This window comes from Lampetra planeri, chromosome 8 (genome assembly GCF_965212315.1).
Source record: "Lampetra planeri chromosome 8, kcLamPlan1.2.h2, whole genome shotgun sequence".
Taxonomy (NCBI): domain Eukaryota; kingdom Metazoa; phylum Chordata; class Hyperoartia; order Petromyzontiformes; family Petromyzontidae; genus Lampetra; species Lampetra planeri.
The window spans coordinates 7,900,723-7,925,034 of NC_136114.1; the positions used below are offsets into that span (position 1 = coordinate 7,900,723).

The 24,312-nt window shown below is 43.2% G+C and overlaps 1 protein-coding gene across 1 annotated transcript in view; it reads right to left on the minus strand.

The window, feature by feature from the left end:
* The window catches only part of LOC144720264 (phosphatidylserine synthase 2-like), a 30,903-nt gene extending 6,968 nt beyond the window's left edge, over window positions 1-23,935 (minus strand). Inside the window, exons 1-11 of the mRNA XM_078596863.1 lie at window positions 23,592-23,935; window positions 18,792-18,893; window positions 15,313-15,395; window positions 10,120-10,187; window positions 6,750-6,884; window positions 5,939-5,989; window positions 5,719-5,832; window positions 3,385-3,503; window positions 2,055-2,169; window positions 1,385-1,530; window positions 407-592 (exon numbers count right to left, since the gene is read on the minus strand). Coding sequence (XP_078452989.1) covers window positions 407-592; window positions 1,385-1,530; window positions 2,055-2,169; window positions 3,385-3,503; window positions 5,719-5,832; window positions 5,939-5,989; window positions 6,750-6,884; window positions 10,120-10,187; window positions 15,313-15,395; window positions 18,792-18,893; window positions 23,592-23,935 — 1,463 coding nt within the window. The remainder of the gene's footprint in view (window positions 1-406; window positions 593-1,384; window positions 1,531-2,054; window positions 2,170-3,384; window positions 3,504-5,718; window positions 5,833-5,938; window positions 5,990-6,749; window positions 6,885-10,119; window positions 10,188-15,312; window positions 15,396-18,791; window positions 18,894-23,591) is intronic.
* Between the last annotated feature and the right edge of the window lie 377 nt (window positions 23,936-24,312).

Here is a 24,312-nt window from a genome sequence, read left to right on the forward strand (position 1 = left end):
GTGTAAAGACTTGTCCGAGTCCAAATATAATTAACAGCATCTGTCCAACGCTAAATTGTAAGTATGTCTATGTGTATTCCGTTATTGTCGTGGCAGAACTGAATCCTAAGCCGTAGTTTGGGGTCTCATTGTGCAACACGGTTCGAGGCGGCTGTTGGAGCCACATCCTGTTAAGTGTAATGGGACCTGGTAGAAACTCTGTACGTGGACAGTCCTACCCATGCAAGTCAAAGCTAAACTGATTTCCGCACATCACTTGTTGACATTAAGAAACACGGCCAGTCGATCACTGGCCTGTCCTTTCCAGAGGATGCCCCAACCCACGCGGTCACAGGTGAACGTCACGTGGCCCGAATACGTGAGACGGCGTGGGTGCTGATGCGTTCACGCGTGCGCGTTCCCGCACCTGATGAAGAAGCGCCATACGGTCCAGGCGAGGATGCCGAGGAGGCCGCACACCCACAGCTGCGACACGTAGAAGGGCAGTGGCTTCAGGATTGTGACCGTGTCGTACTTAAGCACGATAAGGAACTCGGTGACGATGATGGCAGCTACCAGCCACGCCTGCTGGCCCAGCTTCTTGTTGAATCTCCTGGGGGGGGGGGGGGGGGGAGAATGTGGAAGGGCATGGTGACACTGCCAGACTTCTCACTCGCACCTGTAAGCATGGCCACAATATTCTGATCCCTCCACTGGCTTCCAATCCAATCCCTAATAAAGTTCAAGATCATAGTCACTGTATTTAAGATCCTCAATGGACTCACACTCTTGATAATCTCCTATTCATCTCACTCTAGCTCCCTCCACGTACTCAACAGTCCAGCAAACCAAGTCCTTCTATTGAAGCCCCTAGTAAAAGTTTCCCTGTCGGAGGTCATTCATTCACTTCTGCTACCCCAATAGTCCGAAACTCCATTCCCAACCATCCATGCCGTCAACTCGCTGTCTCTGTTCAAGTCCTGGCTGAATACCTTCTTTTTCTACGACGCATTGCAATCTCCATAGAAAAATGACTACGCCGACTATTTCCGTATGGCGTATTGATATGCGGTCACATTTACAAAGTGTATAAATCCTATACAAAAAAACCCCACACATTGCACTTGTATTTCACCACACAGCTTGCGGTTATGGCGAGAAATTGCCCTCAAAAGAAAGCGTTGGCACGAGCCCCCAAATGCCACACTCGTGAGCGAATCGGACACTGAATTCAAAGCCACGGAACGTGTGCCATCCATCACGACATTGCCAAATTTAAGCGACAGTCATCCGACTGCGCGCAACCTGACCCAACAAACAATACCGTTGTGTGCATCAATACAGTGAGAAGGAAAAAGAATGTCAGAGTGGAGGACAAGAGGCCCACGGTGTGGCGTGGACTCACGGATCATCCATGAAGTCATAGACCTCGCGCATGGCGACGCCGCCCACGTTGACGAAGAAGATGAGGCGCAGCAGCACCAGGTAGTGCTCGGGAGGCATCCACATCACGAACTTGAGGTAGAACGTGTTGAGTTCAGCGAGAAGGAACTGTGGCAATCCGTGCACGCAAACGCAATGACAATGATTCTCGGTGCAGATTTATAGACTGCTGGGATAAGTGTTGTTAGCGAGCACCTATCAGGGGCCAGTGCTGATGTTTATATACCAGGCACTCATTTAACACTGATTTGACCTAGGGGAGGCTCGGAACCGGTTCAGATATCACTGGTCATGGTTACAGACACATACACACACACACACAGACAGACAGACACATGCACATAAACACACAAATGAACACCCACATATGTACAAGATAAGGGAGTCAGTGATACAGCTGGCGGAAGGCTAGGCCGGACTATGGGAGCTGAAACAAATAAATGACGACCACCCACTGAGCACAACAAAACGTTGAGATTGGAGTGGAGACAGACGTTGGATTTGCATTTGAACCTCCGTCTCGACCGTGAGGTCAAGGGTGAATGCAGGAAGCGCTGGGCCACCCGGCAGCCCTGGTATTGTTGTTTACAACTCAGCGGTGACAGAATGCACGTGGACAGGCACTGGCTCACCATGAAGATGAGGCCGCACACAGCGAGCCAGCGCTGCAGGCTTGAGGCTGGCTTCCACTCGAAGCGAACCCAGCTGTATGGCGTGAACTGGAACGCCATGCGCTTGATTTTACCCCTGTGCGAGCACACACGCGCCGGCAGCAGAACGTACACGACCCGCAGCGGCACACACGCGGGCGCTCTTGCGCGTGCTGCACTTGTTGTACCGCATTCCCGTGCGAGCCACGGAACTCCATTTAGGCACTTGAGTTGCCCCCCCCCGCCCGCCTCACCACAGCACCACGTTTCCATGTTTATGACTGATTCGAGTTGGCTGTCATTTCAAGCTGCAGCCTGAATATACCAGTTACATTTTTGTCCGTGGGCTGACCGGAATTTCACACATTACACCTCCGATTAGCATGGTTGGCTATATATGGTGCGAAAGAAGTTCAACATACATACATACATACAGGCTGAGTGGAAAACCATGACTAAAAACCTTGTCACAATAAAAAATGTCGATGGTGAAAGAACCATATTATTTTCCATTATAACCTGACATTTAACATTACACCTTTAATTCTGTAACTGGGACTTCAACTTTAATCAGAATTACATCTGGGAAAGTATTTTTTGGAAGTAATGCTGAGAAAGGCCTGCACTACTTCCATGATAACTCGAGTAACTTGGAAGTCACAGAAATGCCACTTTTTTATGGATTATTTGGCTGTCAATGCACATGCTCATCTTCTACACACAAATATTCATTGCTTCGTATGTCTGTATTGCATGTTAGGGCAAGTCTTGTTGGTGAGGACAGCATAAATGGGGGCAGTGGGGGCAGCACCATGTATAGAAACTGAAAACTATAAACCATTAAAACTTTTAATTGACCAGGAAAGGCCCACTGAGCTATATAGCTCATTTTCACAAGCGACCTGGCCACAAATGATAGCTCAACAAAGTGGCTTATCATGTGGAAATGTATAGAAGCCAAATACTCTAAAACACATGTTTCTAAATGTGGGGGGAAAAACCGGAGTACCTGGAGAAAAATTCTCACAACCCCAGGGAAAACATGTAAACTCCAAATATATCGACTTCAAGGTCGGAATCGAACCCACGACCAGGTGAGGTAGTAAATATCTCGCCACCGTGGCGCCCCTATGACACTCAACCAAGGTTGAGTCGACCTAGGGGAGATCCAGGACCAGTTAAAATATTCACCACTTAAATTAGCCATGGAAATCGAGCTCAGGTCGCTGGGTTTGTAGTGCGGTGCATTAATCACTACGCCACTGCTCCGCACGTACACAAACACGTAAATCACATTGTGGCAAGAGCTCACTTGTAGGTCGGAATGCACCAGAGCCCCTGCCAAGAGTATGTCTTCATGGACAGCCACTCCAAAATCTTCATCCCGCAGTAGATGCCCAGCCCATTGCACAGAATCACATCCATGATCCACTGACAAGAGAGAGACTCCACTCACATCACTCACATAGACAACGGTTCAGTCACCCTCTACACATCACTGATTAAAAACGTCTTCAAAATGAATGGTAAAAAAAACTAAATGTACTGAAACAAGCCAAGGAAGCTGACTGTTATTCAGACACATTGTACCTTCCATTTATGAACAACTATTTCCAAGAATGCCAAGTTGATTAAACAGACACATGTCCTACTGTTGCAGATGGCAATCTATTAATCAGAATATTTATTTATCTTGGTGGAATCCAGGAGGGACAGGTCAGAAAGTTAATACAATCGGTGATGAGACTGGAAAAAAACATACATTCTTTGGCAAAAGCTGTCTTTTACTTGATGTATAAGTATTTTATCTTTGTACCCGAAAATAATTAAATTAGAATTAGAATTGAAAATGTCTTTGGTCATTAATTTTTCTATTTTAAAAGACAGATTTCTTCATAAGTGTCCAAATTAGTGAAATTTCAGCTTGCTGTTTTCCACAGAGCAATTCATGTATCAATCAACTCCCCCTTCTGCCCAGAAAACTTACAGGTCTGATGTTCAGCACAATAATAACCTTTTGGAACATTATTAAAGACATGAAACTAACTACAGTCAAAAAAACTCATCACGCACTGATGCGGAGCGTAAACATGTGTCATTTGCAGTTCTCTATTTCTACATAGAAATAAAATATGTTTCAGTCTAACCCTCTTCTGGCATTCTAGTCATAAACTAACCATCAGCATTGGTTGAAGAAAGGAAACGCTTGCCTCCACTGGTTTCAATGTTTTTGGGTCTCATCAGCAGTCCTGTTTGTTAAACGAGCACTGTTGGCTCTCCAGATGCGATCAGAAAAAGCACTCCACCTTCACGGTGGGGCGGCCGTCAGTTTATAAAGCAATATTTTACATGCGTAGTGGGTAAGGATGGAAACCAAGTCTTCTCTGAAGGCAACACGTGTATTTATAACAACAGTAACACAAGGTCCCTGGCACAAAGGGGTATCGGCCCCTTCCACCCGACACCCTGCCGCTACATATGTATTAACAAAAAATAATGCGTTTTGGTGGAACATTCTTGGTAAATAATTAAGTAAACAGATCTCCCTCTCTTCTTGGTTCTTTCGGTAAAGTCACGTAGAAGGGAAATAATAAAAATAAAACATAATAAAATACAATTCTCACGACGTTTCGGCCACAACGCAAGCAGCCGTCCTCAGGTGAAGAACAGGTCTGTCGGAAAGACAGCGTCTGAATGAACACCACCAAGCTTGGCAGCGTATATTTAAGCTGGGTTAGATCGCCCTCTTTTCTGTATCAGGCTATAACATTCATAACTGTTGACGAGACCCCAAAATGTGAAAATCGGTCCAAAGTTTGCCTGCTGAAAACAAATGTTGCGCGTTAACATAGGTAGTAAAGTGGTCAATTTATATTGTCATCCAAATCAATGCTTGGTATGTCAATACAGTCAAAGATTCAGATATATAATTGACAAGAGATGATCATTGTGTGACAACTATATCCACATGTCCCTACTACACAATTATCCACAGCAGAGGGCAGTGCAGCTACATCTATTGCTCTACTGTACTTCTATACTATGTCCATAATACCCCCCCCCCCAACCTTCACCAACCCACACTGACCAGCGTGGTGAAGTATGGTCATATAACATCTACGACCTGCACGGTGTGCTCAAGCCCTCAACTAAGCAGTGGATTGCCAAAACGGCTGTACAGGTAGAAAATCCAAAACTGTCAATTTTGCATAGATGACAAGGCTTGAGGCTGCCTTGCGAAAGAGCTTAGCAAAGGAGTCCTTTTTTGAAATTTCAGTAAAAACAGAGCACGCATTTAAAGCGTGGTAATGCATGCAATCTGGTTGGGAATGATGAAGGAGTGGCGGTCAAGGAAGGGGACATGTGTGTACTTGAGGGGATGTCCGCCTCAAGGATGTACAGGTGCCATGTGGATTTTTACATCGTGAGACCACGAGAGATGACGGCTTGGGGAGGAGGTCCTCATTTAGCAGTGGATTGACAAAAGGTGTGTACATGCACACCGACATCATAATCCACAACTGCAAAATCTGCACAGATGGGAAGGCCAAAGGGTGCTTTGCAAATGCGTTCAGTAAATATATGATTATGGGCTAAAAACAGAACACGCGTTAAACAAGCGGTACTACTTGTGGGTGGTACATACGTGGTCCCACCAGCACTCGCTGAAGTTGGGCAGCTGGTGCTCCAGAGAGTACTCCAGGAACTCGAACATGACGCTCACGATCATGCACATCCACCAGTCGCGGATCATCACCGTCTGTGCGAGATGAGAGGCACAGGGCGCTTACGTGAGTCTGTACAGAAATGCAACGTCAACCCCTTTACAAGATCCGCCCATCGGATGTGAGCTGCGATTGACCCACCTTGAAGCACCAGCCGATGAAATGAGCAGGTACAAAGCCATCCAACTTGTCCTGCATAAAAACAATCATCATAATTCCTTTCAATGATTATTCAAAACATTTTCTTTACATGATATCAAAGCTGCCAAATTAATTAGCACTTGATATTTAATTTGTATAATTGCATTTTAGATGCAGCACGTTTTCCCTGTAAATCAACGTGAAAAAGGTCTTCATTCAAAAGGGGCTGCTCTCTTAAAATGCCTATTTTATTTCACCACATTCATCAATAACACCGCATTAAAAAAAACAAAAAGTAGAGACGAGGTGACATTTTGGGCAATGGTCCTTCTTTACAGCATGCACAGAGGGCAGAGAGATCGAGCGGTGGAGTGGTGGAGTGGCCTCTCCATGTGCTGTGAAGAAGGTCCATTGCCCGAAACATCGCCACTTATGTATTTTTCCTTTTTAAGGCCATGTTATGAACAAATGACTTGAATTATGTTTTTTTTGTATTTTTGCTTGTGCACCACTGCCAACGCAGTATCACCAAATAATGTTCGTTATTTCATCTGGTTTGAGCGTGAACGCTAAATAATGCAGAGCACAGTCACGTGATGGATATTTTATAAAAATCAATTTTACAAAAAAATGCCAGGTTATGCAATATCCCTAAAAAAGCAAAGATATTTTTTGAAAGCACTGGACATTTTCAAAATCATCCCAGTGGTTTACGGGTAATGTCGTGAAGCAGATTAAAATGTGTCCCACTATAAAAGCAGAGGATTTATTAAAGCAGAGAATTTGGTGAGTTTATCTCTCCAAGCCTCACCCAGATGTTATGCCAGGGATCTTCTTCATTCTCTGGGTCGTAAATGAGGCAGTTTCCACCATAATCCCGCTCTGGCAGAGGCACTCCCAGCCGTGGGTCAATAAACTTCATGAACTGCCGGCCGTCATTCACTGACTGGAAGAGAGCAGCAGGCACAAACCACAATCAGTAAGCACACAAACATCACCTGCACATGAATATGAAACTTGACCTTGACTGACCTTTGATGCTTGGCAGCAACTGAAGAAGTAATCACCAAGAATGTCAGTTTTTCTTTTAGAATCACCTGGCTGACTGGTCAAAATATTCCTAAAGAAGTTTATGTAGGAATAAAAAGGCACTAATTTGAAGCACAGAAATAAGATTAGATAAAAAAAATGTAACCTAAAGTTCAGTGCTGTCCTGTGCAATTGCCAGAGCCAATTTCCCAAGTTCATATAACCTTGCTTCATTCAACAAACACATTAAGTCGTTTCTATTATAACTTTGATAGAGCCGTTTGTTGCTGACCACTTGGTGTTTTGGGCCTGTGGGACTGTTCCCAGTAGCTGTGATTAAAAATAAAATAATAATGACATGAGAGGGACTGTGTTAACGTTTTAAAATATTTCCACGTGGAAAAAAAACCCCGACGCCACCTGAATGTGGGCTGCAGGCAGTGACGTTGCAAAGAGCAACGATGTGGAGAGATCTGCAGATCCACACGTGTGCCGCCACAACTGTAGATTATCTCTTGGTAAAGTTGTCTTTTTTTATGTAAAAAACATTTTTGGAGAAAAGTGATGAAAAGTGACTCAATTGTCCATTCATGCCATCACGCGAACCTGGGCGAGTTCATCCAGAAACTGTTTCCTAAACATTGGGCAGATTTGTCAACCGGTGAATGTGCCCTTGACATGTTTTATGAAGGGCAGTCAGATAATTATCAAAGCTGGAATGGCAAATGCAAAAAAAGGCCTTACGCATCTCATTTACTTATCAATCGTCGTTTATAACACGAGTTTTAGCTGTCAGTAAGTCGAGTGCAATTTATTTGTGATTCACAAGAATGAACAAGATCATATATATCGTTTAAAAATAAGGCAAACGTAAACACGTTGCAGGCATATCTGTAGGTAACATGCTGCCTACAGGAAGCAGGGGATGATAGATGGAGCGAGGAAAATTGGTCTCAAGGCAGTTTAAACCAGAATGTAGGAAAGAGCGTGAATTATTTATGAAGCACAATGTCTCATCAACATTAAAGGCCCCTTTTCTGCAAAAGGTACGGACTTCACAAGGCACAATTTACCCAGCAAGAGCTGCTGTCGAACAAGCGCTGCCAAAACAGCACGAACACCATGCATACAAGTGGTGACCGTAAAAGGGATTTAAAAATAAACTGTTGTGCATCCAGACACATGGAGGCACACTCTGTACTCAACGGTGGGACCCAGTCTACACGTTGAAAATTCCACGCACGCAGGGGTTAACCGAGTTGATATTTCATGGCACATGGTGGAGACTGGCAGTTGGAAATATCACCAGCTTGATTTTAGATGTGTCACACAAGCAGTTGCCGAGCCTTTGATTGAACCGGTACTACAAGGAAAGGTTGCCGATGGGGTAATGTTGTGCTGAGACCCAGCTGACTTGCCATGAGGGTCAGGTAGTCAAAGGTCATCTAGGTGTAAAGGAAGTTCTGTAATGAAATATAAAGAGTATGCCACTACATATGAGTCAAGGCCCCAATTAATTGTTAAAAGCATAAAATAATTACAGTAGAGGTGGCTGGGTGGCTCATGGGTCAGAGCACGGAGATCATGGGGCTGAATCCAGGCAGCTACCCATTATTAAATTGGGGTTTCAAGTGTAGAGCTTCAGTACAGAGTTATCGATGTCTGCACAGAAAATACATTATTTGATAGCATAAATGCAATTTAGAAAACAAAAATAATCAACAAATGTTGATAAGAGTTTGGCCAAAAAAAACTTCCACAAGTAAACATTGGTCTTCTGACAAACGTGTATATGGCAGAAAATGCACGCGTTCAATCAGGCTTTCGCTGTCATTTTTCAAAAGCAAGCTCGTAGCACTAATTTTTTAGACCTTACGTTTGGATGATAACAACAAAGGATCAATAGCAGCAATGAACCAATGTAGGCAGTATTCACCCCTAAGTGCCTGCCATGCTTTTAAACCGTGTGCATTTGTCGTTTTTTGGGAAGAGCGTCATTATGAGCGGTCATTATGAGCAGTCACCGTAACATCAGAGTTAAGCTCCAACCAGTAAGCCTTACCCGGAGACTAGGTGTCATTATTGAAATAATAAAGGCGTGGGCTGAAACCAGTGCTTGCCCATTGGAGTTCGTGAACAAATAACCTTCTCAGTATTTCTGAAGACTACAAACATTATATGATGGACAATCTACATAATATCATTAATTACAGTATACCAAAGCTGTATGGTGACCCAACTGGACATCTGTGAAAAAGAACTTATATCTCATCCGATTCCTCCAGTATAAATATTCTGATTCTTAGTGAATAGGCTAATTAAAATTACAAGAATTTTAAGAGTGTTATTATAATTATGAACTTTTTTTTCTATTATCAGTATTTCAGTTCGTTTTGGCGTAAACCAATTTCATCATATATCCAGGGCCTCTTAATCTCTTATGGGCCCCGAGCTTGTTTAAATACCTTATTTGTAAGTTTCAAAATATTCCTAAAGGAACCTGTACTAGTTTTCTGCAATATTTATGTTGTCTTTGTCTTGTTGCTGCTGTGCTTACGCAGCACTGATCTCCCTTGTAAAAAGCCCGGAAACTGGCTAAACGAGATCATCCATGTAACATATATATATTTAAATTTACAGTCGGCAGGGGCTCAGTCAGATGCCGTAGGTGTTTATTTTAGATTGGGAACCCCAATGATGGGCATCTTATAGCGAACGCTAAGGGACACAGTGCAGTGCAAACACTCGCACATTAAACTTTTGAGCCAAATCTGCCTTTCAGGGTGGCGAAAGCATTTATCATCATTTTCATGTGTAACTTGAGGCGCATCCTGGAGCCATAGAAGGGATTCCAACTGACTGTTTTCATGAATGCACATTACGCGGATATCACTGCACACCGTTATTATTGACCGGTGTGCAGGTGGACAGTAGCACCCTGCAGGAAAGCAGATTGTGACAAAGCCTTTGCAGCTGTCATGCCCGAGATGACCCTCCCCACAAATGTCTATGTTTGTAATGTGCGAGGTGCATTGCAAATGCAATGGGAGCTAAGACTTTACAATTTCTGATAATGGTTTGGCAGAAGCAGCAAATGTGGGATATGGGTCTACATTTGCTAACTGCTCCATCTTAGTGAAGTATGAGATTACCTGGAAGAGGATGAAGATGAGACAAAGTTCATAGACGACGCTGACACAAAGCCAGAATCTCCAGTACGCTGCCATGGACACAAACATCATCAATAACGACCATCATCAGTATCATCATCAACAACAACAGCAGCAGCAGCAAATATCCTTCCACTGCCGGATGAAGGTGTTTCTATGTTTGTGCCAACTGTAACCATAATGTCTTGCTCCAGTGGCTATAATCGTGTTGCCACCCCCATCATGTGCCCTCAATTGTACTCCCGGTTTTTGAAAGACATGCCATCACAAGATCTGTGTTTCTTATCCAAACAAAGATGCAGGATATGTTGAATGATACAGCATATTTACAAAAATGAAATAAGTTTAAGATATAAATGTCAATGAATTAGAGGCTGAATTATTTTTGTAAGGGTTGATATAAACCCGTACATCATCACAATCCATGGGCATACAGACTGTAGGTGTCCACTGCACATTTCCACATTCCTGTCCTGTGCCAATATGCTCAAGTAGTGCCACAGCTTTTTGCCACCAAACTCTTAAGTCGTCATGCCATTCTCTTTTCGGTCTTCCTCTCTTCCCAGGTCCTTCTATTTTTCCAAACAACAGACTTTTACTTTTCCTGTTGTTGCCCATCCGACATATGTGCCCACAATATGTGCAGAGGCAGAATAAATGCATGACTATTTATGGCATTAGGTCTTGCCAAGACTCTCATCCCTTTCCACGAAACACATTAGCGTGCGGCTGCTGTTTATAAGCATTCTTGCGACATTGAAAAGCCTAGCAATAAATAAACTCTAACCTATGAAAATTACTCGAGTGAAACAATGTTTTACAACATAATATTCTATTTTATGGAAGTCTGCACAGTGGTCAAGAAAACAAGATTGGATCTCTAAGTTGCCATGTAAAAAGTGTTTTTGAAATGTACAGTTTATAAACAAAATACATGTCATTAAAATGGTTTTGTTTGTTATAAATGTATACCCTTGTATTATTCACTATATCCTCTGTAGCGCCACTTCATCCAAAGTATTTATTATTTGGACATTGGTTTACACGAACAGCATTTTCCCAAATGCATACAAAAATATTAGTAATTCCAGTGAAGTGAAATTAACACGAATACGTGCAAATTAGAGAACAATGCCAAACAGACAGATTTTACAATTCGAGGAATATTCATTTGTTAAGATAATACGCTGGAATAATTACAATAGAGAACACGTGAAAAAAGTAATTTAATTTTCGATTTAAAGCTTTCGTTACTGCAGGGATTCATCTTCTTGGTTCTTTCGGCAAAGTCACGTAGAAGGGAAGTAATAATTATTTTTATTATTTTATTACTTCCCTTCTACGTGACTTTACCGAAAGAACCAAGAAGAGTAATTTAATTATTCGAAAAGAGCCCTCAACCAAGCAACATGATCACCCAAACAAATACTGCACAAGCAATGTTGACTTTCACGACAATTTCTGTGCATTACAAAGGGTCTCTTTATTTACTGGCTATGCTGTTGCTGTGCTGGATTGGGTGCACAATTTACGATGAATTATACACGGCCAAATATCGCATTGCAATCAATCAGACAGCAATTCCCAGGCCTTGACAAAACATCCATTTTATAATTTATGAGAAAGAAGATTGCGTCATGATTGCAGAGGCACAGACGCCCATCCCCCCTGCACTGTGAAATATGCCAGTTCAAGTATCCTTGTGAAATTAGCAAACGCTTATTATGAGTTAAACAGATGCACAACTTCACGATTAAATTATTATAAATAAGCACCGCTGAATGTCTTTTGTTTACTTCAAATATGTTCACAGGTGCTCCATGTAATTTGATGTTTTTTTGATGAGCTTAGTAATTAATTCTTTGGCAAATCAGTCAAGGGTACAAACACAGCTCACATAACTGGATGAACTGCCTACCTTGACGTATAATGCGTGTGCATGTATAAACAGTCGCTTTTTCATGTTGTACAGTACTCTTCAAATACAAAACCAGCTTTCAGTTGTCATACTCGCTTTAATCTTCCAATGTGTTTATGGAAGTTGACCTTCAAATATTCTAAATGTAACGCGTTATACTCTACATCGACTAAGCTGGAGAGGTGGCACAGTGGTTAGTGCACTGCACGCCGACACCAAGAGTTGAATTCACCGCCACAGCCAACATCAGTGGCGAGTGAAATCTGAATCGGTTTTGGGTGTCTCTTTCACGAATCCGCATGACTCATCATGGTAAAGTATGGTAAATCAACCCCCGTGACTGACACGGTGTGGGGGAGACCTTCATCCAGCAGTGGATTTTAAAATGGCTCTTAATTATATTTACTCATATATTGAAAATAACATCAGGTCCATGTGCACTAAAGGAAACGTTGATCTTAGAAAATTGTTCAGATGAACATGGGCTGGATTTCAGCCAGGACCCAGCAGTTAACTTTTCATACAACGGTACCCCTTTAGGCTTTAATGTATGAAGAGCAAATGGGACAGGTGCATGAATAAATCATTCTATTATTCCCAAGGCATATCTAGTGGAGTGTTTACATGCGATAGGCTGCCACAGTTCCTCCCAGTCCTGCCTTGATCAAAGTCACACTTATCAGCATCACTCCCTGCTGTAATGTCACACGCATTATTTAAGCATGTTAACAGAGGGGCAAGAGAGCAATCATGTGACCGTTGTCTGCCTGTTTGTAATGTTTAATGTTTACTGTTCATTAGCCTAAATGTACAGTATAATTAGTTTGCAGCCTTCTTGGTTCTTTCGGTAAAGTCACCTGTTCTTCACCTGAGGACGGCTGCTTGCGTTGTGGCCGAAACGTCGTGAGAATTGTATTTTATTATGTTTTATTATTATTATTTTATTATTTCCATTCTACGTGACTTTACCGAAAGAACCAAGAAGATGAATCCCTGCAGTCACGAAAGCTTTAAATCGAAATTTAGTTTACAACCGTCTGTCACAATTCAATGCTGGATGAAGGTCTACCAACAATCTTCATGCCTAGTTAGTCACAGGGAGTTGTTTGACCATATAATAATATGGTCAAACAATAACCCATGATTTACTACATGCTCAATTGTATTCCTGGTCCACAAAATCGATGTACCAATCATGTTACATCTCAGCTCAATTGAGTACATTTGGTATCTTAAGCAGCGCACATTATTTTGTTACGCCATGGAGCCTGCTCTTTGCTACAATGTTTCAGGCATTTAAAAAAAAAATGATAGCACTCTAGAATGATATACTGTTATACCATTTACTGTTAAGATGTCTATCTCTAAATTTCGATTTAAAGCTTTCGTGACTGCAGGGATTCATCTTCTTGGTTCTTTCGGTAAAGTCACGTAGAAGGGAAATAATAAAATAATAAAAATAAAACATAATAAAATACAATTCTCACGACGTTTCGGCCACAACGCAAGCAGCCGTCCTCAGGTGAAGAACAGGTCTGTCTTTCCAACAGACTTTCCGACAGACCTGTTCTTCACCTGAGGACGGCTGCTTGCGTTGTGGCCGAAACGTCGTGAGAATTGTATTTTATGTTTTATTTTTATTATTTTATTATTTCCCTTCTACGTGACTTTACCGAAAGAACCAAGAAGATGTCTATCTCTGTTAAAGTTGTTGCAGGAGAACCCTTGCTTTTGCAATATATATTTTACCTAGGTTTCCCTTACAAAATAGATTTCTGGTATCAATGGCTTCTTGTTACCTGGTCTTAGGTAAAATAATGAAATTGCATTTTTACTTTTCAGTAAAGATATTTTGTCTTTTTGCAAATATTATTTCTGGTGCGCTAATGCCATGTCACAGACAAAGAATAAATTTGGAAATCTCCAAGTGCAGTGTGACCCTGCGCGCTGTGTGCCCAAGGAGGGCTTGATGCAATAAATTTGAATTTTTTTTTTATAAAATTTGTTATTTTGATAAAATTTGTAATTTTTATAAAAATTTAAATTTTTCTTAAAATGTAGATTTTTTTTCGCCTTTCGCTATGTCTGAGAAGAAGAAATGTGATGCACGTGCAGAAAGTACTTAAGAATGTTCAAATATAAGTGTTTGTTTTTACTTAAAAAAAGTTGTAGAAGTTATGTTAAGTTACAATAAATGTTTGTGAGGGTTATTTTAATTTGTTTTCGTGGTAAATTTTGGAATTTTTCAATCCTTTATATTAAGTTCACTTGCTTGTGTGCTTACGACCGCGCAAATCTTTCGGTCGTTTTTTAACCCACTTCCCGTGATCCAATCGAGCTGACATTTTGCACACAGACTCGTTGTGCGTGACAATTTATTTTCGTGAAATTTTTTTTCCATAACTTTACACTTTTTAGGAATTTTTTTTATATTTAATTACCAATTGCTTAATGGTGGCAGGCAATCATCTGACCCATAGGTGGCAGCCATCTCAAGCCAGAGGACGAGAGGACTCTAGCCGCCATGCATATAAAGGATTTATAGTGAAAAACTTTGTTTTTACAGGTTAATTTTTTATGGTATGTAATGGATTTCCAGAAACAGAAACCCAATTTATAGCATTGCACCCTATGGGAAATAAGGGTTCGATTTTTGAGAGTCGTCCAGGAACCACTTGGGTCGTAGGTGCAGCGGTCATCTGCAGCCAAATGAAGTGAAAGTCCAATTTTTCACATGCCAGTATGTATAACGTCATTGCTGACCACCAGGCTAAACATCATCTCACAAACCCTGAAAACTTGGTTTTAATGAGAGGCCTCTGCCCAGATTCCAATCCTGCACATCAGCTTCTTCAACCCAGCACTGTGACCTTCAGCCACTGCCAGTGGCCCTTGTTGAGCAGGTTCCAGACAGGGAAAGTAAGGCCTTTGTGCAGCCAACCTCCACAGTTGGGGTCTTCTTGACAACCCACACTACAGCTGTGGCACTATACAAACAATGTTGCATATTGTCGATAACTGTCCAGTGATCAAGTTCAACGAAGGTCTGCGACAACTAAACATGACCACCGAGGACGCTAACGCATGGCTCGGCGATTCCGCACTCGTTGAATGACGAAACCCAGCCACCTCGCAGAAAACGTAACTGCAACCAGGCTCGATTGGAACTGCAATGAGCTGGAGATAAGTAAAATGGGCCACTTTCTGTGGTTGCACTATTTTAATGACACAGTAAAAAAAAGAAGAGGTGTAATTACCTGGATGAGGTCGAGTGAAGGGTCCATCCTTTGTTTGCGTCACCCCAAAGCACAGGAACACCAGGATGCTGGCTATTATGCCCCTGCAATTCAAGCATCAGTTCCAAGTTAATGAACTCACTTTTTTTTTGCAAAAAAATGGAAACCTTAATTTTGGGGAACATTATTCATATTCATACATCTCAAGTAAGTATCAAATAATCAATACCTAGGCATGCAATGCAATGAATGTATTGTGAACTTAAGAATCAACATTGCAGAAACTGATGAATCGATGTATCACTACACCCCAAGCATATCCTCTTAATAATGCTGGGATGAGATTATGAACATTTTTGTGATTTCAGATTTTAATACACATGTGCTTTAGTAGTGAAAAATGAAAGCCAGATAAGAGATTAATTTGTAAATCATCGCTATTACTTGAGTTAACGTTGCATAATCTATAAGAATTATGACATTGTAGCAGACACTAGATCCAATTAACATCAACTTTTGAAAGTTCACATTTATCGTGAATATAACATTCTTATTTATCGGAATGCTTGAGAATGCCTTCACAGTGTTTCATTTGGAAACATTCCTCCCAGGCTTGGCCCCAGGGACATCGTCTCCCAGCAAACACGCAGAGACAATACAGATCACATCACCCCAAATTTAGTGAACACACAACAGTTTACTATGTGCTGATAAGGGAGGGGGGGGGGCTAACATCAGTGTCATCAGTGAAGAACAGGACCAACATCAGTGATCTGAACTGGACCTGGGCATCCCCTTCACCAACCCGCACTGACCAGCGTGGTGAAGTATGGTCAAAACAATCTCCACGACCGACATGGCGAGGTGAGGCCATCACCATGCGATGTCTCGACGAAGAGCTGTGGAAATGCTGACATTAATTCAGTTGCTGCTGGAGTAAGGTGGTGTTTTGCCGTACTTCCCCCCCAGCATGTATAAAACAAATACGATGACCCTGGCTCTGTATCTCTCTCCACTCCTCTGCCCAATGACGGCTCTTTTGCTCAAACTTCCAATATCCCGTTGGGTCCTTAAGCCATATTTTTCATTTTACCTCCTTCAAGTTGCCAAGTAGTGTCTTCAATTTTTTTTTGCCTCATGTCTTTTCCCCCAACATCTCGGCCTCACTAAACCTCACGGCAGCTCATTCATATTTCATCAGCCATTGTCCCCTTGACATTAGTTTTACATCTAACGAGAAGCAGGGCTGTGTGCAGTGAACTCTGCAATTGTCTCCATCTGTACGATGATGTGATCTTTCACTGTGACCTTGGTAAATGTCATCGCAAAAAGGAATTGTATAAGATCAAATGTATCCATGATTATTATGAAATGAGTAAACACAATAAAAAACATGGAAACACAATGAAAATCTTTTTTTAAATCCTTTATATTAAGTTCGCTTGCTTGCGTGCTTGCTTGCTTACGACCGTGCAAATCTTTGGGTCGTTTTTTAACCCACTTCCCGTGATCCAATTGAGCTGACATTTTCCACACAGACTCGTTGTGCGTGACAATTAATTTTCGTGAACATTTTTTTCCAAAATTTTCCACTGTTTAGGGAAATTTTGTAAAATATTTAATTACCAATTGCTTAATGCTGGCAGACAATCATCTGACCCATAGGTGGCAGCCATCTCAAGCCAGAGGACGAGAGGACTCTAGCCACCACGCATATAAAGGATTTATAGTGAAAAACTTTGTTTTTACGGGTACATTTTTAGGAATTTACTTGAATTGCTTTTTGATTGTATCAAATGTATCATCTCTTTAATCTCATGATCTGGAGCATGTATCACTCTCCATTGAGCTGTAGCAAGGATGAAACAAATAATACATCTTTCCTGCCTATTCTCAGCATGGTCGTGTCGATCATAAAAGTGCAGGAGTCTGATATTTGTTAAAAATGTTAGCTATTTTATTCATTCAAAATGACCTTTACATTAACAAAAAAATATAAATAAAAAAGGCAGACTTGTGACAAACGTTCAGTCTTTCCATCACGTCTTGCATGTCATGTGATATCACCATGCTGCGTGTATATTCACACAGCCTTATTCCAGACCACCAACCCAAAAGCATCAAAGTTGTGAAAACTATAGTGAATCCAAAAAAATGATGAAACCAAAACAGTTGTTTCATTGTCTTGAAGCTTCCTCATTAAATGGTCACAATTTTGACAGATTTGGTTATCAAGAACAGGGCTGTGTGCATAGACACACGGTGTGGTGATGTCATGTGACGCGCAAAGGATGATAGCAAGGCCGATAAAATGGTAACATTTGTGCCTCTTACAGTCTCGAAGTCATCTTTTGCACGTGATATTACTCTTTATCTGTTTCCATGCTGCATGCACTTCTTCTGTCTCATGAGTTTCTCATCATTTTACATAAAGTGTTCCAACTGTACGATGCTTAAGAAAAAATATCGTGCAAGGTAAATCCAGACGTGGCTGAGCCAATATATAGCAGCTGTTTCTCACTATGAATGACTTACAGTAGCTGCTCAAGCTGCCCTGACTTCTGGACACAAAGGACTGCTATTGTAAAGTACTGTTATGACGTGTAATGCCTGCCAGCTCATAGATGTGACAGCAGGATAAGGTTGCTCTTCCTCTGCTATCCTTGGGCAGCTATGTTGCAATGTTGGGATACGCTGCTGGCGAGCATCTATTGGGCAAACGATGACACAAGAGCTAAGTGGGGGAACCAGGCACCAGGAACCAAAGCCAATGTAGATTTCTTCAAATTAGAAGCCCAAAACAGCATGGAACACTCATTCATATAAGGCTGAGATGACCTTGAGAAAGAGCATAACAGTTACAGATACCAGAAGCCACGAACGGCATCTGTTTTTTTGCAAGGTTTGAATTACAATACTTTGTCCAACACACCGTTATACTCACTCACCCACATAAGCATTCCAAATATACAAAAGAACCCCTGTGCAGCCTATGCTGACTGTTGGGGCAAATGCTATTTGCTAGTACCTATGAAGGCTGGAATGGCGCACAAAGAGGGTGGTGGTGGTGTGGCCAGTACCACGCCTTTGTCTCCCCAATGCTGATGTTTACATAACACACCAGCTACTTACTCATTTAAGGCTGAAAGCCAAGGGAATGCCCAGGAACGGTTCCTATATTTGCAACTGAGTTAGAAGTGGCTGGAAATGTTATTCAGATCACCATGTTTGTAGCGCATTTCACTAACCAGCACACCACATTTCTGCCCACCCCACATACACAGAGGCACACTATCAGTATGCAACCGAGGCAAAAATGAGCCAGGCCAACTTGTATTGGCACACACTGGGGGAAACTAAAGAGCAGCGTGCATTCAGACAGATGCAGACACATGCTGGATACAGAAATAGCCAGGCTGACTTATTTCTGCTTAGAGCACATTTTTCTAAAATTAAGGAATACGAACGGATGCATGTGCGCACACACAAATCAACGTTACCGTTTGGTGTTGTAGTTTGTGTCTTGCGGGGTCTCCTCTATGAGGGTCACATAGACCAGCGTGCAGATGAGAACGAACAGCACGGTGAGAGTGTGTGCTCTCCTGTTGAAAGGCAACACGTGCGCACACACAATCACTGTTAAATCAACAAGAACAGCAACAGTACACAAGTATTTACAGACTTTACAATGTGCTAAAAAAAAGATGTATGCATTAAAATTACATAATCAACACGATTCATTGCAGCGCAATCTTGAGCCTGTAAGCCAACATTTTTTAGAGAAGACAAGGGTTGGCGATTCATGTAGATTTGTTAAACTGAAAATCTGCTGCTGGGTCGTGAGGTGGCCATGAGATGGCCGCATAGGAAATGGAATCGCGACCCCATTTGTGTTTGACTTGTAGTGCAATCCCTCCGTATGCATGGCTTTTTCCCAGGTACTCCTGGTTCCTTCAACACACAATAAACTTTTACAGACAACCAATTCCTTAAGATGCATGCAAACGTTACAAGGCAATGGAACAATAAAGTACGAGACACCGCATGAGGAAATGAAAATAAAACAGCAAATAACTATATATAACAGATTCATGAATCAAACTGCGATCCCGGTTATGAAACGGTAGTCTTAGTTTTTAGTCTAGAATGAAAGAGGCAAGTTCAATATGTACATTTTAAAAAGATGGTAAACATTTATAGAATCAGCAGAGGAGAAAGTCAGAATCAGAATCTTTATTTAGACTGGAAGAATCCGATGAGCAATGAAGCTCTTTTTCACAGATTTCCAGCATGGGTCGGGTCAGTAGAGAGGGGATTTGTTTGATTTCAGACATCATTTAGAAAACATCAAAACACTCATTTAACTCCACTGGCCAACAGCATGAGACTTAATATTCAAAACATGAATTGGCTATTTTTAACTCAAGAATGAGCTTTGATACCATAAAAAGGCATTTAAAATGACACGACCCCTCACCTAATTGACGTAAAAGGCACGAGGTTGAAGTTCCTTTCTCAGTTGTTTTACCAAGGGGGTTGATCGTAAACCACGCACGTGGCAAGCCGTGAACTCTATAACACTCCCAAAGTGAAGACGCAATCACTTGCCAGTGAACTTCAGGTGAACTTTCCATGACATTTTGCCAAGGGTTTATAAACCAGAACCCTTGATGTTATGTACAAATAGGATTCGGTGGCAAACAAAAAGTGGATAAATAAATTGTTCATCCAGCACAAAAACTATGTTTTATTCATACAAGAGTATACTGTCCTGTACATTGTGGAAAATGCACACCGTGAACACGTACATTTAAATTACCCTTTGGTCAATTAACCCTTTAGCCAATTCAATAGTGGAGAAGGGCCTATCCACGCTGTGTGGATAAAGGGGGGTTTGATTTGACAATATTTCACCACACTGGTGGTGTGGGTTTATGGATGAGCTGATTGTTTTAATCACTTAGATCAAGCAGCAAACCTAATGACTTAAACTTTATAGACTCTTGGTGCCAGGTCAAGAACACAATGGACAATTAAGAATAGTTTCCAGTGCGATTGTTGGTCATCAATATCAAGCCAGGGACCACATAATAGCACTACTGCCTGCTTTCACCAGTCACAGGCTAGCACTTCAGATATTCACCAGGTTACTCCTGAAGCCATCCACTGGCTAATTTACTAACATCACATTAATATATAAATGTTGCTGTTCAACTTCCCAATATGCTAAAGAAGAGGCCATGAGCACAGTTGTTTTGTTGTTACACAAGAGCCCAATACAGAACACAAGCTACTTGCGAGCAACAAACCCGGGGGACCGGCAAAGTGTAACTGTGCTCATGCCATGAGTAGTTTTGGACATGGTTTGAGTTAATGGGAGAAGATGCCATTGGTAGTTTTTAGCAATAACATGATCGGATTAGGACTGGTTTTATAGCCTTAGGAATTATTTCGCTGGCAGCGGAGCTATACGCTACCTTACTGGTATTGATTTCAGAAGCATGGATAGTGGAGGATCAAATTATATTTGGAAGCAGCTATAATGGCTGCTGCCTGTCAAAATCACACGGCCATTAGTTTGTCTCCGGCTTGCCTTGAGTGACAATGCTCAATCTTGATGCACAATTGCCTAACAGCTGCTGCAGTTATGTCCTCCTATATTCTGCCCCAGCGACCTCTCACCCACTGCAGCAGATGCTGACCCTCCATCCATACAAAGTGTCACTGACACTGCTATCAATGTGACAAATAACAACGAATTTCTATTAAAATGTTCACACAAAGATTCCAATTAAGCCCTATTTAGAATTGCAAGCAATATATAAAAGCACTTCTACTTATACTATATTGTAGTCAGCTGTGTGGGAAATTTCTACATACGTCCAAACATAATGTCCTTTATTTACTGATGAATACGTTACGGAGTTTCAGAGCTCTATTGTTCAGGAGGGTCACGAATTGGGATATTTGGCCAATTCGATTAACTAGTTTATATAAGCAGAATCTGGAGTACCTGGTGAACCCCCCCCCCCCCCGCATAGCACTTAATTCTCTGCACAAATAGATTCAAGAATCCATTGCTGTACTGCCATCTCCTAGTCCACTTTAAAAAAAAAATCTTAAGACTATTGGAAAAATACATTTTGCGAGCACCTATTAAGGCCAGCATAGCACACCTGGGGATGAAGCACATGCAGCCACCAATGCTTTCTCAGTGCTGGTGTTGACACAAATGCACATGGGAATCATTTTAGATTTAGTCCACATAAAGGAGGCCCAGGCCAGATTGAGATAACAGTTCATATCTTCAAATCTAACCTGGCAAAGCTGCATCTAAAAACAAGGTATACAGTACAACATTGCATTAATTATTCCTCGTGTTCTTGAAATTAAAGGAATGTATTCGAGCTAATTTGGTAGTAGTCGGTTGCACGAAGCACATCAATTAATTACAGCCAATCACAATTCACCAATGGATGAATGCCTCCCCCAAGCCATGTCGGTCATGGGGCTGTTTTGGTACCAAATTCCACCACGTGCAGCAGGATGCATACACGGACAATACATTTTTTGTGTTATCATTACGTTGGTGCTAATTTGATTAGGAGAAACTCAATGTGTAAATTCTCCAGTGCAAGTATTTTATACGTGAAAAAAATTGGCACATGAATCTAACCACGGGCTCTTACGAAAGAGGGTCCACAGCGTGGTGGTGCGAGTATCGGCACCACGCGCCACGTGGTGCAATGGAATGACACAGCATGCAAGGTCACAAAGCAGACACGCGTACAGTAGCAGTGTCCACACACCGAGGCATGGCAGGGCAGCCGTGAGCGTTGTCATCCACTCAGCAGCGATGCCCAGCCATTAGGAAAGGAGAGCACCACTGATAATTCCAGTTCACTCGCCACTGATATTCGGGGAGCATGGATGTCGGAGCGTAGTACAATACAACAGAGTTTGCTACACTGCCCTCTGCTGGCAACGTAACCGAGCAGCTGCCTATACACCCCTAAGAGATGTCATGTGCACACGCAGCTCTTTCAAAAAAACTCTACAGGCTAAAATACACATTTCATACGATATTGGCACACAGCATGACACACAGTTACATGTGAACCGCCCGATAAACAGGCCATACACATTCAACACATACCCTCAGAAAACTCCATTAATAGTAACCCATATACCATACATCCACACACCACCCATATATACAGCCCGATACGCTCCCCCAAACATCCACTGCCCCCCACTAACTCTGACAGCCCTCCATACCCCCCCCCCCAGCATCTCCCATAAACCTACTAGCACCTCCACACACAATGCACGCCCTGCACCCCCCCTCCACACACACACACAGCCTCATACACAATGCACCCCCTCCACACACACAGCCCCCTACACAATGCACCCCCTGCACCCCCCCTCCACACGCAGCCCCCTACACAATGCACCCCCTGCCCCCCACACACAGTCACCCATTCACACAGCCCCCCGTCTACACACACAGCCCCCTACACACACACAGCCCCCTACACACACACAACCCCCTACACAATGCACCCCCTGCCCCCACACAGCCCCCCACATACACAGTCACTCATTCACACAGCCCCCTACACACAGCCCCCTATACACACACAGCCCCCTACACACACACAGCCCCCTACACACACACACAACCCCCTACATACACACAGCCCCCTACATACACACAGCCCCCTACACACACACAGCCCCCTACACACACACAGCCCCCTACACACACACAGCCCCCTACACACACAGCCCCCTACACACACACAGCCCCATACACACACACAGCCCCATACACACACACAGCCCCCTACACACACACACAGCCCCCTACACACACACACAGCCCCCTACACACACACACAGCCCCCTACACACACACAGCCCCCTACACACACAGCCCCCTACACACACACAGCCCCTTACACACACACAGCCCCTGACACACACACAGCCCCCGACACACACACAGCCCCCGACACACACACAGCCCCCTACACAATGCACCTCCTACACACACACAGCCCCCTACACACACAGCCCCCTACACACACACAGCCCCCTACTGACACACAACCCCCCTCACACACAGCCCCCCCACACACACACACAGACCCCCCCCACACACACACACAGCCCCCCCACACACACAGCCCCCCCACACACACACACACAGCCCCCCCCCCCCTCACACAGCCCCCCCCCCCTCACACACACACACACACAGCCCCCCCCCCCTACACACAGATACGTGCACGCACCAGAAGAAGGTGTTGGTGCCATCGTCGTAGACCTCGGACTCCGTCGAGCGGCGGCACCGGGACCCCGACGAGCCGGCAGGCCCCGGGGCACCCCCGACTCGCCCGCTCTCCCCACCCGGGGGGGGGCAGCTGCCGTTCCCCACCGCCTCGGCGTGCTCCCTCCTCGCCTGGCGCCTGCGGGGGGCTCCCTCCATGTCAAGCGAGGGGGGAGGGGGGGGACGCAATGAGAGAAGAGACGCGAGGTGGCGACACGGACACGGCGGCGGTGGTGGTGCTGAGACGACCCCGGGGGCTGACTGCTCACACACGCGCCACCTGCGGAATCGATTCCACCACACTTTCATGTGCGTGTGTCGATTACGGCTGGATCGATTAGCGCGCCGTTTCGACTGCACGTCGTGGTGCGGTGGTGAGAATAACCGATTCTTAGTGGAGTCGGGAGGAATCGGATCGTGGTGGGGATATGATGAGTCTAGTTACACGCGTGTGTGTGATGCTGTTGGGTTTCTCGGCTGATTATTTGCTGTGCTCTGCTCGGATGAATTAATTTAAATGCGATTTTTTTTTGGTTGGATGTGACGCTCAACAGTAATGCGGTTGTCGGGGATATGTGTAAATAAAGAAAATTAGGAATCGAATGTGAAATGTCTGCGTGGTGAATTCGGGTTGAGCAGTGTTGTGAAATGAGATGGATCAGCTGATGAGAGAGCTGTTGAGTTGA